This window comes from Heterodontus francisci, chromosome 19, assembly GCF_036365525.1.
Source record: "Heterodontus francisci isolate sHetFra1 chromosome 19, sHetFra1.hap1, whole genome shotgun sequence".
Classification (NCBI taxonomy): domain Eukaryota; kingdom Metazoa; phylum Chordata; class Chondrichthyes; order Heterodontiformes; family Heterodontidae; genus Heterodontus; species Heterodontus francisci.
In genome coordinates, this window is record NC_090389.1 from 55857959 (window position 1) to 55872511 (window position 14553).

Sequence of the window (14553 nt, forward strand, 5' to 3'; positions counted from 1 at the left end):
CTATTCGGACAAGATCAAGGTTTTCCAGTGGGTTCCGATTTTTTAAAAGCCCGCCAGAAACCACAAACTTGTCCGAATTGGAAGCTGCTGTTCCCACCTAGAGCACCTGTCTACTGTGAAACTGAAACTGACGGCTGTGAATTTTTAACAAAACAGACCAATCACAAAGCTGAGAGTTCCCACTCTCTGCAACTATTAGAGAAAGGGGGAGGGAGGGAGAGAGGGGAAGGAGGGAGGGAGGATGAGAGAAAAGGAGGAAGGGACAGAGAGAAGGAGAGATGGAGAGAGGGAAGGAGCAGGGAATATGAGAGAGAGGAAAGGTGGGAAAGAGGGAGAGGGGGGGACAGAGAGAGAGGGGGAGGGGGCACAGAGGAAGGGAGGGAGATGGAGGGAGGGTGAGAGGGAAGGAGGGAGGGGAGAGAGAGGGAAGGAGGGAGAGGAAGGGAGGGAGATAGAGGAAGGGAGAGATGGAGAGAGAGAGGCAAAGAGAGAGAGCAAAGTGGCAGAGAGAGCGAGAGAGAGTGGGGGCAGCGAGCGAGAGAGAGTGGGGGCAGCGAGCGAGAGAGAGTGGGGGCAGAGAGAAAGATGGAGTGGGAGCAGAGAGAGAGAGAGAGCGGGGGCAGAGAGAGAGAGAGTGAGTGGGGCAGAGTTAGAAAGGGGTGAGAGGGGGCATGAAAGGAGAGAGCGAGAGTGGGGAGAGAGGAAAGAGGGAGAGGGAGAAAGAGGGGAGAGAGAGAGAAAGGGACAGAGAGGGGGAAGGGGCAGAGAGAGAGAGAGAAAGGGGGCAGAGAGCGAGGGGGAACAATACAGAGAGGGAGGGGGAGAGAGCGACAGAGAGAAAGAGAGACAGACAGACAGGGACAGAGACAGAGAAGTGGGAGAGAGTGTGATCAAGATCACTCCTGACAGTGGATACCTATCCAGAGTACTCCGAATTGCTACAGCAAGTGTGCAGGCAAACCTTGACTACTTGTGCAAGCAAAAAAATGCCAGGTGTCTCACTAAATCAGTGTCCAACATAGTGACCAGAAGTAAGTCAATAAATGAGTCTTCTCATTTAAAGCTTCTTTACAATAATGCACCTTTGTTGTTGTTTTGATTAATAGTAAGGTACATTTTTAATGCCTTTATCTTCCCGAAATTGTCTCACCAGCCCTCTGCATAAGACAAAAGTTGTAATGTGATCCCACACATGAAAATGTTCAGCACCCCTGCTTCAAGCCTTTAACCATGTGTTTTAAAATAACCTAGCAGCAAAAGTAATTTTTGTATTAGCATTGCATACTATTTTGCTTGCTTGCTAGCTAATACAGTTATGCTGCTCTCCATTGATATATGTATGCTTAGCTACTTTATTTATAGGGTGAAATGTGTTTTAATTTGGACTGTGTTTTGATGGCATTAGATTAGATATATACTTTATATACAGATTAATCGCCCCCATATCTGTGGCAGAGTCAATCATTTTGTCAAATGTCCATGGTGCAACATGTTGGTGCCTATCCCTGTTAGGGAGTGGGTTAACTCACAACATTTTCTTTTCAATCCTTTAGCTTGAATTTCAATTCAGTCCAGATTGCAGGGTTGAAGTCTCTCTGTACAGGCTGCAATAATAATATGAAAATGTTGGAAAAGCTCAGCTGGTCCACAAATGGAAACCCGTTGCTCTGGCTGTATTTTCTGCATTTTCTATTTTTATTTTAGATTTGCTGTTTTTTAACCCATTCTTAGTTGTGTTTCAGCCAGTGGTAAGGAGTGTGGGTGGTTCCCACTATTCAGCTCCCAACTGATCACAGCAAGTGTTTTTGTTACTAGGGTTTTAATCCCTTGTGTTTTATTTGTCAAATAAACAGACAGTGACCTGTTTTAAACCTACAAGAAAACCTAAGGTTAACTATCTATTGAGCAATATTCATTCCCAAAATGGTCACAAGCACACCCACACACGCATTCACACTCACACACACATATACACACACACACACACTCAAAAGAATAGATAGATACAGAGGAAAAGGATAAGTGATTTGAAGTGAGGTAGGTGTTCAGGGTTCACAGTAAACCTGTTGAATCATCTTGGAGGACAGTTTCTTTAAAGTTGCAAGCCTGGGTGTTTGTAGTTTTCTGTTGGTTAAGACTTCAGACTGGAGGCAGTGGTCACTTACAGTTTTCTGCTGCACCAAGTTGAAGTGTAGAATTCACAGCAAGGCTCCTTTCTTGTTTTGGCTGGCCTTTCCATAGCCACTGGCTGGACTTCCTTTCTGTAATGTTCTTGTGATCTCTCCCCCTCTCTCTGCAGAGCTACCTTTTAAGGTAAAAATCTTCAACATTAGCCTTTGTTAGGAAATGCAAGGCCCCCCTCTCTGTTGTTACTATACAATGGACCAGGATATGGCTACTTCATATCTTCTTTGTTTCAGAAGAACCCATTCAATTCATGAATGTCTCATGGTGGTTTCAGGATGGGCATAGTTGACAATTCCAAGCCTGGAATGTATCCTTTTGTCACAGACAGTGAGACATTTTGAATATACAGGTGACGTCAGCCGACCTTCAGTGGCCATTTTGCAGCATATTGTCCACTTTTTAAAGGAAAGGTCAATTTTTTATAACTTTTGCTTCTGTATCTTCATCGTTGCACTTCTTGTGGGCATGACAGTGGGCAATAACACTGAGAATAGATAAGAATGGCTGTTGTGCAAAATGGAAATGCACTCTTGTGCAACAAAGGTACCTTTCTGAGCATAAGTTGGGGGACATTGTTAAGGTACTATAGAGGGAGCTTTATCCAGCATTCAACCTTTTGTACTAAACCTGAGAATGCTTGATGTTGATAGAGGATGGAGAATGTTGAAACTCTTCTGTTCCCCAGCTTCGACATCCTTCATGTTTATGAGAATGAAATATGTGCCTCCTATTTGCATTCCCTTTCATTTTGAAGTTGTTTGCATAAATGTTCTGAATTTTTTTCATTAGGCTAGTATTTATATTTTTCTTCCGAAATAAACTTTATTAATGGACTCTGTTTTTCCTATGTTCACAGTCTAAAGATATCCCTTCTTCAGGTGATTTTTCCCTCAGTAAGACTCTGGGAGATCCTATAATAATTAGAGCATGGAACATTGCTGGATTACCAACAGACAGCTTTTCAGTTGATAATGGCGTGATTGTTAGTAACTCCAGGAGATGGTGAGTACTAAACACATCAATATGTTATGCACTGAAGGTTGTCATCTTGCCAAACTGGTGGCAAAAGTCCTAGTGGCTCCCTGAAATCAGCTGTTGGATTAAAGCTTCAGAACTGTGGTCCCTTTCTCTGTCTCAGTGGGAGCTGTACATGCTTTAGACCAGTACAGCTGCTCCACAGTTTTATGGCTGAAGTATTTGTTACCACAGTAATCCTAGCATACTGAATTATGCTTGAAATCAGCTTTCAGATCACATATTAGCAATTTTATTTTCTTAGTGATCAGTTATAAAGAATGCTGTTTTAAAAGAATATAAACTTAATGGACTAAAAATTGTTTTGCTTCCATTTTCATGATTCACAATTAGCTTGCGCCTGGTCCCATTGAGGCAGGCAGCATGCAAATTTCTTGCCGCCTTCTCACTTCAATGTTGTGACATTCAGCCAAGTGAGACCTGCACTGCTGGCTTGCTGGCTGAATGTTCAACAGGGGGCCAAGCAGCATGCATAGCTAGCATGTGTTTCAGCTAGTCTGCACCTCTTAAACAACATCCTGACTTGGAACTATATCACCGTTCCTTTGCTGTTGCTGGGTCAAAATCCTGAAACTCCCTTCCTAACAGCACTGTTGGTCTACCTGCACCCCAAGGACTGCAGCGGTTCAAGAACCACCACCTTCTCGAGGGCAATTAGGGATGGGCAGTAAGTGCTGGCCTAGCCAGTGACGCCCTCATCCCATGAATGAATAAATAAAAGTCAGCCTGTCCCTCTTAAAGCGGAAACAAAAACAAGAAATGCTGGAATCTCAGCAGGTCTGGCAGCATCTGTGGAAAGAGAAGCAAAGTTAACGTTTCGGGTCAGTGACCCTTCTTCGGAACTGTTTTTGTTTCAGATTTCCAGCATCCGCAGTATTTTGCTTTTATTTCCTCTTAAAGCGGAGCTGCCCTCATTATAAGGATCTGCTGATGATGACTGTAGTGCAGGGCTCCCTTGTCATTAGTGCTGATAACTTTAGTCCAGGAGGTGGCCAAGAGAAGGGAGGCCATATTTCTGCCAGGTGACAGAAAGTCCTCCAGGGAAACCCCGAGAAGGGAATGGGAGCAGGTGACCAAGGGGGAGGTCAATCTCGGAGTCTCACCCCAAGGACCTGACAGCAGTGCTGCAAGACGTTTAATGACCTCATATGGGTGGTCAATGTCAGTGAATGCATCTTCACTTGGCAACTCCTACTCATTATTCCACCAACCTCTCATGCTGCTCAATGCATCAAACCTCCATCATTCACCCATCAGCAGTCCCTAAAGGTCAGGACTCAGGCCTAGCATTCAGATCCTCTACCTCACCCTCACACATTCACCAATGATACTAGCCTCACACTTAACTCTCGCAGCCTCCTCGTACCTCCAGCTATTCAGCTATGGCAGGCACCTTACCCAAACACATTCCAGCACACTCACTGACATTCTTCACTCTTTTTTGCAGGACAAGGTGGCTCATATTGGCAGGAAGTGGAGTAGAACCGGAGGGGAACAGGCATGCCTGCATCACCCAAACCCATTGAAGAACACTGTGCTCAGTGCTCAGAATCATGAGGCCAGCCATGACAGAGGCTGTTACACCCAGCACTACTGAGAACATTCAGGATGATGGTGTGTTCCTGCCTTATGCCCCTTCTCAAATCCGACCTCATCCTGTTATGTGGCGTGATGTGCAAGCTGCGTATTGTAAGAGCATGGGCATTTTGCTTTTCATCCCATACTGCCACCCCTCCACCTTCCCTGACCCCAACCTTTCCCTTCTGATTTTCTACTTTCAGTACCCAAGAACTGCTGCCTGGCCAGCCACTGTAGCTCCATAAGGAAGGTCGACAGTTGCACCACACCTATAATGAAGAAGCACCGTCACTTGATTTGACACTTTCAGCCAGCAATTCAGATACTGTACCTAAGAGGGTACTATAGAGTTGGGTTCTGAACGTGGTGAATCACCGGCCATAAGTAAGCTGCAGCCAGGCCAGGGGGATAGGACAGTTTGTTTGTCAGCTCCTCAGAGTTTGAGGCCGCAGATGAGTTCTGCTACAGGCGACTCAGATGAGGACATCGATTCAGCAGCCTACAGTGGACTACTGATGAACGTGCACAATGAGATGCTTAGTGCATTGGCAGGCCTGCCAAATAGCTCTTGACATTGTCAAGGAGCAAGGAGGATTCTAGCGCCAATGTGACAGAGGGCATCGCGCAAAGCTTGGAGCCCATCTTTTCCAACATGCTAGTGGTGGCAAGCTCCATGGCAGCCCTTGCAAATCCAACCTTGATGCAGCACCTGGTGGCTGCTGTCTCAGCTTCCACCGCAGCACAGCTTTAAGCCACCCAACCTCTCATTGCTGCAGTGGAAGCAAAAACAGAGGCTATGAGATCCATGCTTGCTGCCATGCAAGTTCAGCCTGCTGACATCATGGCTGCAGATTTCAGTGTTTAAAGGAACATGTAGACTCTTACAGCAGTCCAGCAATCTGTCCTCCAACAGATTACTAGGATTGCTGAGGCACTACCCCGGGGGAGTGCCAGTGGCTCGGTGGAGCATGAATTTGCTGTCCTCTCCCAGGATGATAGCGTTAGTGCTCCTATCACTGCCACTCTGCCAGTGCCCTTGCTTTTGCCTCTCAGTGAGCTGCTCATGCTGAGGTGGTGTAGTCTGAAGCCAGGCCCCCAAGGCCCACAGCTGTCTGAGGTTGTCCTGCAAGACCATCCACGGTTTATCCCAGTGAAAGTCAGCAGCTTCCCACTAGCCATGCTGCAGCCACAAGGGTGGCACAATATAGGAACACTAAGACAGTCAAAGGAACCCACAAGGCAGCCACTAAGAGAATGCACAAGGGTGAACAGTTGAGTTTCGCATGTATTATTGGATATGTTGTTGGATGAATTTGGTATGGAAAGTTTTTTTGTTGGTGGCTTCTGTTATATATTGGGAGGAACTTGTAAAGAAAGACAGACACCAAGATGCCAGATCACATGTTTAATGACATCATCATGCACTGGGCATGCTCACAATATAGGAATACATTACACTGCTTCCCCTTTAGAAAAATGTAAATAAACTATTCAGGTACACCAACTATACAACAAAACAAACAAACCTTTGAGAATATGTACACTTTGCAAAATAAAAATTGACTCTTTTTCTTTAAACAATATCTGTAAATCAGGTCCAACAACTGGTTTACAAAGTCCTCCTGATCTACTCACAGGTTTTTTTGCATAGAATCAGGTTTTGGAATGTCTGGTTTCAGTTCAGGACTTACATAAGATCTTGTTTCTTTTTCTGAAACTGGTACTTCAGACACCGAAGTCTGAACTGGTCTTTACACTCTGGCAAGAGCTCGCTATCAAGTAGGTCATGCTCAAATTTTGGATTGTCCCTGGTTGGGAATATGTGATCTACTTGAACACTTCTCACTTTTCCACCAATTTCAACTAAGTATCTCTTAGTACCACAAACTTCTACAACATTTCCCACGTCCCACCTGTGTGACTTGTGGGCTCAACACAAACATGTTAATTTCTCCTGAAACTACGTTCTCTTTTGTTTGTGTCATACTGACATTTCTGACTGAATTGCTATCATGTAACTTTAGCAGTCAAATTTAGTAGAACTAAACTCAAACGTGTTCTTAATCTTCACTTCATTGAGAGATCAGCAGGCGTATACGCTGTAGTTGAGTGTGGAGCTATTCTATACTTAAGCAGAAAATTAGCTAATCTCTGTTTCATGCTGAAACTTGAACATCCATACAGCATTTGTTTCTTGAGTGCTTTCTTGACTATTCTGCTTTATGGAATTCTGAAACAGAACAGAATAAACTGAGGGCCGCTATCTCAGACAAGCTCCTCTGGTAATCCATGAAGAGCAAAAATAGACCTTAACTTGCCCATTGTACGTCATCATAGATCTTTTGACCCATATGCTTTTTACTTCGATCCACTTAGAGTGACTGCCAAGAAATTGTTACTTTCTTTTTCGTAAAAGTTCACATGCGCTCGTTGAGGTGGACGAGTCACCCTTGACCATGGTTGTAAAGAGGTTTTTGGCAACTTATTCCTGCAGTTTTGACAAATGGTATATTTGCTAACCTAGAATTCTAAATCACCGTCTGGACCAGGCCAATAAAGAAAACTTCTGGCTATGGATTTCATGGGCCGAATGGCCACCTTCTGTGCCGTAAGTGACTCTATGATTCTATAACTATATCTGTGTGTTCAATATGAAGTTCTGCCAGAATCTTGTCTCTTAAAGAACTAGGTACTACCACTCTGTGACCTCACTTAATGCACCCTCTTCACATAAAAACTCATTGCAAAAATTGTGGAATGGTTTCAGTTCTTCATCGGTCGAATTCTTCATCAGTCAAATTCTGTCCAATCATTCAAAGGCTGCTTGTAGACTCTTTTTAAACCTAGGTTTTCCTGAGTTTCAATTGCAATTTCAGTTCCAGTGATTGGAAAGTCCTCATCCACAAATCCTACTGTGAAGATTAAACCTCGACAGCCTACTTTTGCATCTTTATGCAGCAAACACGACAGTGTGTCAGCTATAGCATTCTTCTTTGAACTACAATATTCAATGTTGTTGTTGTACTGTGAGAGAAGTACAGCCCACCGCTGCATCCTTGACGCTGCCATTGTCAGTTTTGCAGACTTTAGACCCAGAATAACTATTAGGGATTTATGATCTGTAACTAGCGTAAAGTTTCTCCCCAACAAAAACTGGTGAAACGGTTTGATTCCGAAGATGATTCCAAGTGCTTCCTTTTTTATCGGCGTGTAGTTACGTTTACTCTTGGTCAGGGTATGCGATACAAATGCTATTGGCTTCTCTTGACCGTCATCCATGACATGACTGGATCACAGCTCCAACTCCAAAGTTTGAAGCATCACATGCTAGCTTCAGGTCACAATTTGTGTCGCAATGAATAAATAGTGCATCACTGGTCAAGCTTCTCTTACATGCATCATTGTTGTGCTTTAGATCATTTCCACTTCACATCTTCCGTCAACAACTCACATAGTGGAGCTAACACCGTTGCAAGCTCAGGCAGAAATTGTGATTAGTATTGACCATGCCTATAAAAGATCGAAGCTCAGACACATCTCTTGGCTTTGGGGCATTAACTATTGCCTCTATCTTATCTTTCACTGGCTGTAGTCCTTTTTCATTGATTTTAAAGCCAAGTTACACTACCTCAGATTGTGCAAAAATACTCTTTCTCCTTTTCAATTTCACATTGTGATCATTCAGCCTTTTTACCACGTCATCCAACACTTGAAGATTCTCTTCCTCTGTTGCAGTCGTGATCAACAAGTCATCCTGATTGCACAAGCAATGTGGCACTCCCTGCAAAATCTTATCCATTGTAGTTTGGAAAATTGGAAAAATGTTCAAGACTTCACACCATAGGGCAGTTTCATGTTGGAGTATAACCCCATGTGTGTGTGTGTTTATCATGAGATACTGTTGACTCTCTCGATCCACATTGAGCTGTGCATAAGCATGGGACAAATCCAACTTCGTAAATAGTTTGGATTCCACTAACTCCGCATATGAATCTTGAGAAATCGATAGTGGATACTGCTCATCATCCACAATCTTGTTGATTGCGATTTTGTAGTCCCCACATAATCCTACAGTTTTTTCTGACTTGGGCACTACTACAGTTGGGATTGCCCAGTCACTGTGGTCAGTTTTCACTAGCATACCAGTCCTTTCTAGTTTCTTTAGTTCCTCTTCAACCTGGGTTTTGAGAGCATAAGGAACCGGCCTGGCCTAGAAATATACTGGTTTTATATCAGGCCTGATTTGGATGTGAGCTTTCATACTGATTATACCTTCATAGCTATCCTCGAAAATGTTCCTGTAACTATTCAATAGCTGGTCAAGCTTCTTGGTCATCTCAACTTGGAACATATGCTTCTAGTTTAACTTCAGCTTACAAAGCCAGTCTTTGCCCATTAATGTTGGTTTGTTGACAAATCTCGCTACAACAATGGATAACTTGAGGGACTTGCCCTTAGATTGGAGTTTGTGCTCCATTTGTCCACATGTTTTTAACAAGCTTAGCAGATTTGGTTTTCAACTGACTGTGCTCTCAGAGGTACTATGCTGAATTTGCTCTCAAACATGTCTCTGTTCATAATGGAGCAGTCTGCAGCCATATCGATGGGCATGTTGTGATGTACTGTTGATTTACCAACACATTTGTGCAATAATCTCTATCATTTGAGTGATTACTAGTGGCATAAATGCCATACAACCCTAGCTCCTCTTCACTTAAGCACTCTGGATTCACTTCGAGATGGTGAACTCCACCCTTGTGATGTCGCTGTTTTCCATTACTACTAGAAAGAATTCTCTTTCCTGCTTAGTCTTCGCTGGCCAGCTGTTTCGCTACTTCTCTGGTTTCGGGTTCCAAATTTGTAGCTTTCTGCTATCTCTAGAGGCTTAGGATTAAAATTATTTTAATGGCATATCTTTTGCCTTGTTGGGAGCAAGAAGGTTTGCCATAAACTTCTGGGCCAACCTCCGTTAGCGTAATTGCTTTCTTGTGCTCAGGAATTGTCTGATTTTGCATCTGGGTCTCTTCACTTTCACCTTCGAGTTCTAGTGTATTATTAGTTCTGAAGAACATGTTCATTCTTTCAATGTATGAACTAAATGGTTCTTGAGCTCTATCATACATTCCTGGCCTTCCTATGTATCCCGTAGGCCCGGCCTTTTTGTCCCATTTTCAAATGTAACAGTAAACGCTTAACTGTGGCTATCTGTAACAGTGATACAGAAGTCAGCCTAATCAGAACAAATTCACCAAAGCCAGTGTAGTCAGTGGTTGAATCAGATGGACACTTGGACCTTGCAGAGTCCATTCAACTGAGTGCAGCCACACTTATTTTGTTCAGCACAGTCTTTACTGCCGTTTGCTGCAAACGTTTTTGCACTTTAATCCCATTTCGAGGCCAAAATCTGTTATACATTGGAAGGAACCTGTAAAGAAAGAAAGACATCAGATGGCCAGAGCACATGTTTAATGACATCATCGCACACTGGGCGTGCTCATAATATAGCACTACATTACAGTTTTACTTCAGGATTTTGGCCAAGAGGATGCTGTAATGAGATGTAGCAGATGGATGGGAAGCTGGGGAATAGTGGAGCAGTGGCAGTGGGATGACATCCTAAGGGAACTGGAGTCTCAGAAGGTGTTCACGGACAGCCCATCCAGAGAGAAAGACTTCTGGATGCTTCCTTCCTGCATCCTCCTCCTCCCCTTGAAGTGGCCTCCATATTCCTGGTGGAGACACACTCTTGCGAGTATTTTAGGGCTCTCTGAGAGCAGTCCAGGCAGCGGAACCAATGGTCTGCTCAACAATGTTTCTGGTGGCAGCATGGTTCTCCTAGGCGGGTTGTTCTCGTGTGGTCGGCCATGTCCATAGGGGGTATTCCTTGCCTCCAAGCATCCAGTCTTTGGTTCTTCCTGGTAGCCTGAGGACAGCAGGAACAGCAGACTGCCTCAGTTTGAAAACATTGTGGCTGCTGCCATGATAGTGGGCATTCACTGAGATGATAGTCTGGGCATGGTCACACACCAACTGAACCCTAATGGAATGGAACCCTTTGCGGGTATGGTGCATCTCTCCGTTTGCATATGGGGCCCACGGAGCCACATGCCTGCAGTCAGTGGCTGCCTGCATCATTGGGAATCCCGCTATCCTGGCAAAGTCATGTGCCTGCCCCTCCTGCTTCCCTCTAGTTAGAGACAAAACTGTGAAGCCTCTCCTGGCGTACAAGGCCTTCGCCCCCTCTTGGATGCAGCAATGGACAGTGACCCAGGAAATGTTGGCAATGTTGCCTGCTCCCACCTGAAAGGATCCAATTTCATAGAAGTTGAGAGAGACGGTGACCTTGACAGCCACTGGTATTGCCATCCTCGCCATGCTGAGGCTGTAGGTCCTGTTGGAGGTGGCACAGTTCTGTGCCAACCTGCTTGGTGAATCACAGATGCCTCAGGCATTGCTCCTGACTGAGGTGGAGGTTGGAGAAGTGCTCTTTGAAGACCCATTGTGGGTAGGGCCTCTGGTGGAGAACCTTCCTCCTCCTCCCTCTAGCTTCCCCTCTCTGCAACCTTGGCTTCATCTACCTGTCATGTTGCAACACAAGGAGCACTGCAATTACAGCATCCATTACTCCAGCAAGCTTTATTTTACACAGGACAGAATACTCCTCTGATTTTCCTGTCAGGATGCAGCAATACTCCCCTCGCCACTCCCCCCCGAAACCAACAAGTCCACAAAACTCCAAGAACACACCACAGTACTTTCGCAAACTTTGCAAAAGCAAAAGGAAGTCAAAACCACCTCACCTGCAAGTTGGATAGCTGGAACTTTAAATAGCATTAGTGGCGGGGTGGGGGGTGGGGGTTGGTGTGGTCACTCATGCAGTTGAACGTATGTTCAGTTTAGGATACAACATTCATTGGACCTGCGTGGTCCAAACTGACAGAACATGTGCCAAATCAGCCTGAGAGGCTATTTAATGTTACAAACAGCTCAGTGTCGAAGCTTTTGCTGCACGCATGGGGTCGGATTTGATGGGCCTCCCTGAGGTGGGGTCGGAGGCAGAGGGAGCCAATAGAATCACAACAGGTGGCAAAGGGGTGGTGGGCCCATCGCCATCCTGTCGCGTAGTGATTTTGCCAGAGGCGGGATAGGCTGACGACGGCCTTAACCCACCTAGAGGCCAGTTGAGGCCCTTAACTTTCCCTTATAGGCTCTTGCCACCGCCATTGGGATTTAATCAGCGGCAGCGAGTGCTTCTGCCACTTGGGAGGGTGCCTTGTAAAATAAGGCCCCCTCCCTACGGGCTTGGTTAGGGTGGAGGGATTCCTCCGTCATGGGCAATCTGTAGTCCATGAAGGGCCCCCACTGGGAAAAGCTACAACTACATGGCCTCCCACCTCCCCTGGACTTCACACCCACCCTGGTGACCCTGCATCACTTACCTGAGGTCCAGGGTTCCAGCACTGGGCCTGGGTTCAAGACCTCTGCAGTACTGGCAGTGGCCACCACTTCCAGTGGTACTGCTGAGCTGCCAGCCCTATGATATGTTGGCTGATCTTGGAGGTGGGATCCTTGGCTTTAAAGGGGCAGGGATTGCAGCACAAGACACTTGGGCAGCAAAACAATGGAGGATTGCCCTTGCGGTTGGGGGTGGAGGGGGGGGAACAAAGGCCGAGGCCTTTTCGGTGGGCACCAGGAGCCCTGCCTCCTCCACAAATCCAACACACCCGCACCTTGTACCCTTCCAGGCCTGGGGTGTCATGCAGGCCACGCCTGCCATTTTGAGAGCCTGCAGCTTCTGCTGGCTCCAGTAGTACTACAGAGCCAAATTTTGCAGTAAATGTAAGCTGAAATGACATAAACTACACCAGTGGAAAATATTTCTGTCCATGTCTGCTGTAAAGGATTAAGTATATTGTTATTGTCATTGTACTGATTTCAGGCCATTAATGATTGACCCACAAGGACAAGCCAATAAATGGGTGAGAAATTCTGAGCGTGAAAATAAGCTGAGTATTACTAAACTGACAGACATGGATTTCATGCGAACGCTAGAGAACTGCATCCAATTTGGCACACCTGTCCTACTGGAAAATGTTGCTGAGGAACTGGATCCTTCACTTGAGCCTCTTTTGCTCAAACAGATTTTTAAACAAGGTATCCAACTGCTGCTATCACTTTAGTAATGAAAATTACTTGTTTAAAAATGGGCATACCAACTTCTTATACAAATACTTTCAGTTCTCTATTTTGAATAGCAGCAGAATTATTATATATTATAACTAAGTATTATCAATCATATAACCATATTTTTTATTTTCATGTTTCATGCAACAGTTCCATTTGTCAGATGAAGGTATTAAGTTTTGCTTTTGCTTACCTAAACCAAATTATGTTTGTGTGAAGCGACCTGGACTGATACAAGTAAAATTGGCAACTGTTTGGTTCATGTATGTCTCTGTATCAACTCATTTATTTAAACTGTAAACAGGATTGCCATGGCATCGGAGCCAATATTTGAAAGCATGAAAAATAGTTTTGATGATACAGAAACTAGTTTTCATTTTTTTAATATCTCAGACGAGTACCAATGATAAATGTCTCCTTTACAAATCATGATGATTTGTGATGTTTTATATGCATTGTGTGTGATATATGCATATGGGGTAGATTTTGTGCAATAGTGTAAAATGGATGATAGCGAATCAGAAATCCATTCCATTGAAATCAATGGAAATAATAATTGGAAAGAGATTTGTACAACAGGCTGAGAATTACCTTCCTGACTTGGGCATGTTCTAATGTAAGGATGTTCCTTCATTCCAGTCAAAATCTTGCAATCTCTACCTAACAGAATTTGTGGGAGTAACTTCAACACATGGGGCTGGATCTTGTTGCCCTCCCGACGGCTGGCTCCGTGGCAGGGGCGGCCAGAGAATCGGAGCAGCCACCACAGAACCCGATGCTGGGATCACTGGGCCTGATCTTCCCGGGGGTTGGATAGGCCAACAATGGCCTTTCCGCCAGTGTTGGTGTTTCTCAGATAAAATGTTTACTTGTTTGTACATTAAAACCATGAAAAGAAACTTCATTAATTATTTTCTTTCCCTTTATTTTCAGGTGGTGTGGATTGTATCAAACTTGGTGAGATAATTATTGAGTACTCATCTGATTTCCGACTTTACATAACAACAAAGCTGAGAAATCCACACTACTTGCCAGAGTTGGCAACAAAGGTTTCCCTGCTCAACTTTATGATCACCCCTGAGGGGCTTGAGGACCAGCTGTTGGGGATCGTTGTTGCTAAGGAGAGGTATACTCAGCCATTTAGATCATGCTTCCTTCCAAACACTAATTTCTTACTTTGCTGAAATGACGATTTGGAATAAGTTATTATTGTTCATTTCCTGACAAGTGTGGCAAAACAGCAATATAAAATATTTACTTTATAACAATACTTTTTAATACATTAGAAAAAGATATTTTCCCTTTTGTAAACTTCTCTTTTTGATAGATGTTAACATTTATATCTCTTTTCCTGTAGCAGAAGATGAAATTTTCCCAGATACGATAGCAAATGAGTTTCACAATCAATATATTCGCCCAGTGACCCACTCTTGCTCGACCTATTGAGAAAAGCCCTACAGCCCTAATCTCCCACTATTCTCAGTGGCTGCAGATCATTCCCAGATCCTTTTTTCTGAAAACTGCAAAATCCTCCCTTCTTTGATCACAGAGTACCTCCCAGTCCCACAC

General features: G+C 44.4%; 1 protein-coding gene across 5 annotated transcripts in view; it reads left to right on the forward strand.

The window, feature by feature from the left end:
- Positions 1 to 14553, forward strand: part of dnah12 (dynein, axonemal, heavy chain 12) — a 379348-nt gene that overhangs the window by 301856 nt on the left and 62939 nt on the right. For all 5 annotated transcript variants that reach the window (XM_068051688.1, XM_068051689.1, XM_068051690.1 and 2 more), the window contains 3 exons: positions 3044 to 3189; positions 12740 to 12954; positions 13918 to 14110. In XM_068051688.1, coding sequence (XP_067907789.1) covers positions 3044 to 3189; positions 12740 to 12954; positions 13918 to 14110 — 554 coding nt within the window. The remainder of the gene's footprint in view (positions 1 to 3043; positions 3190 to 12739; positions 12955 to 13917; positions 14111 to 14553) is intronic.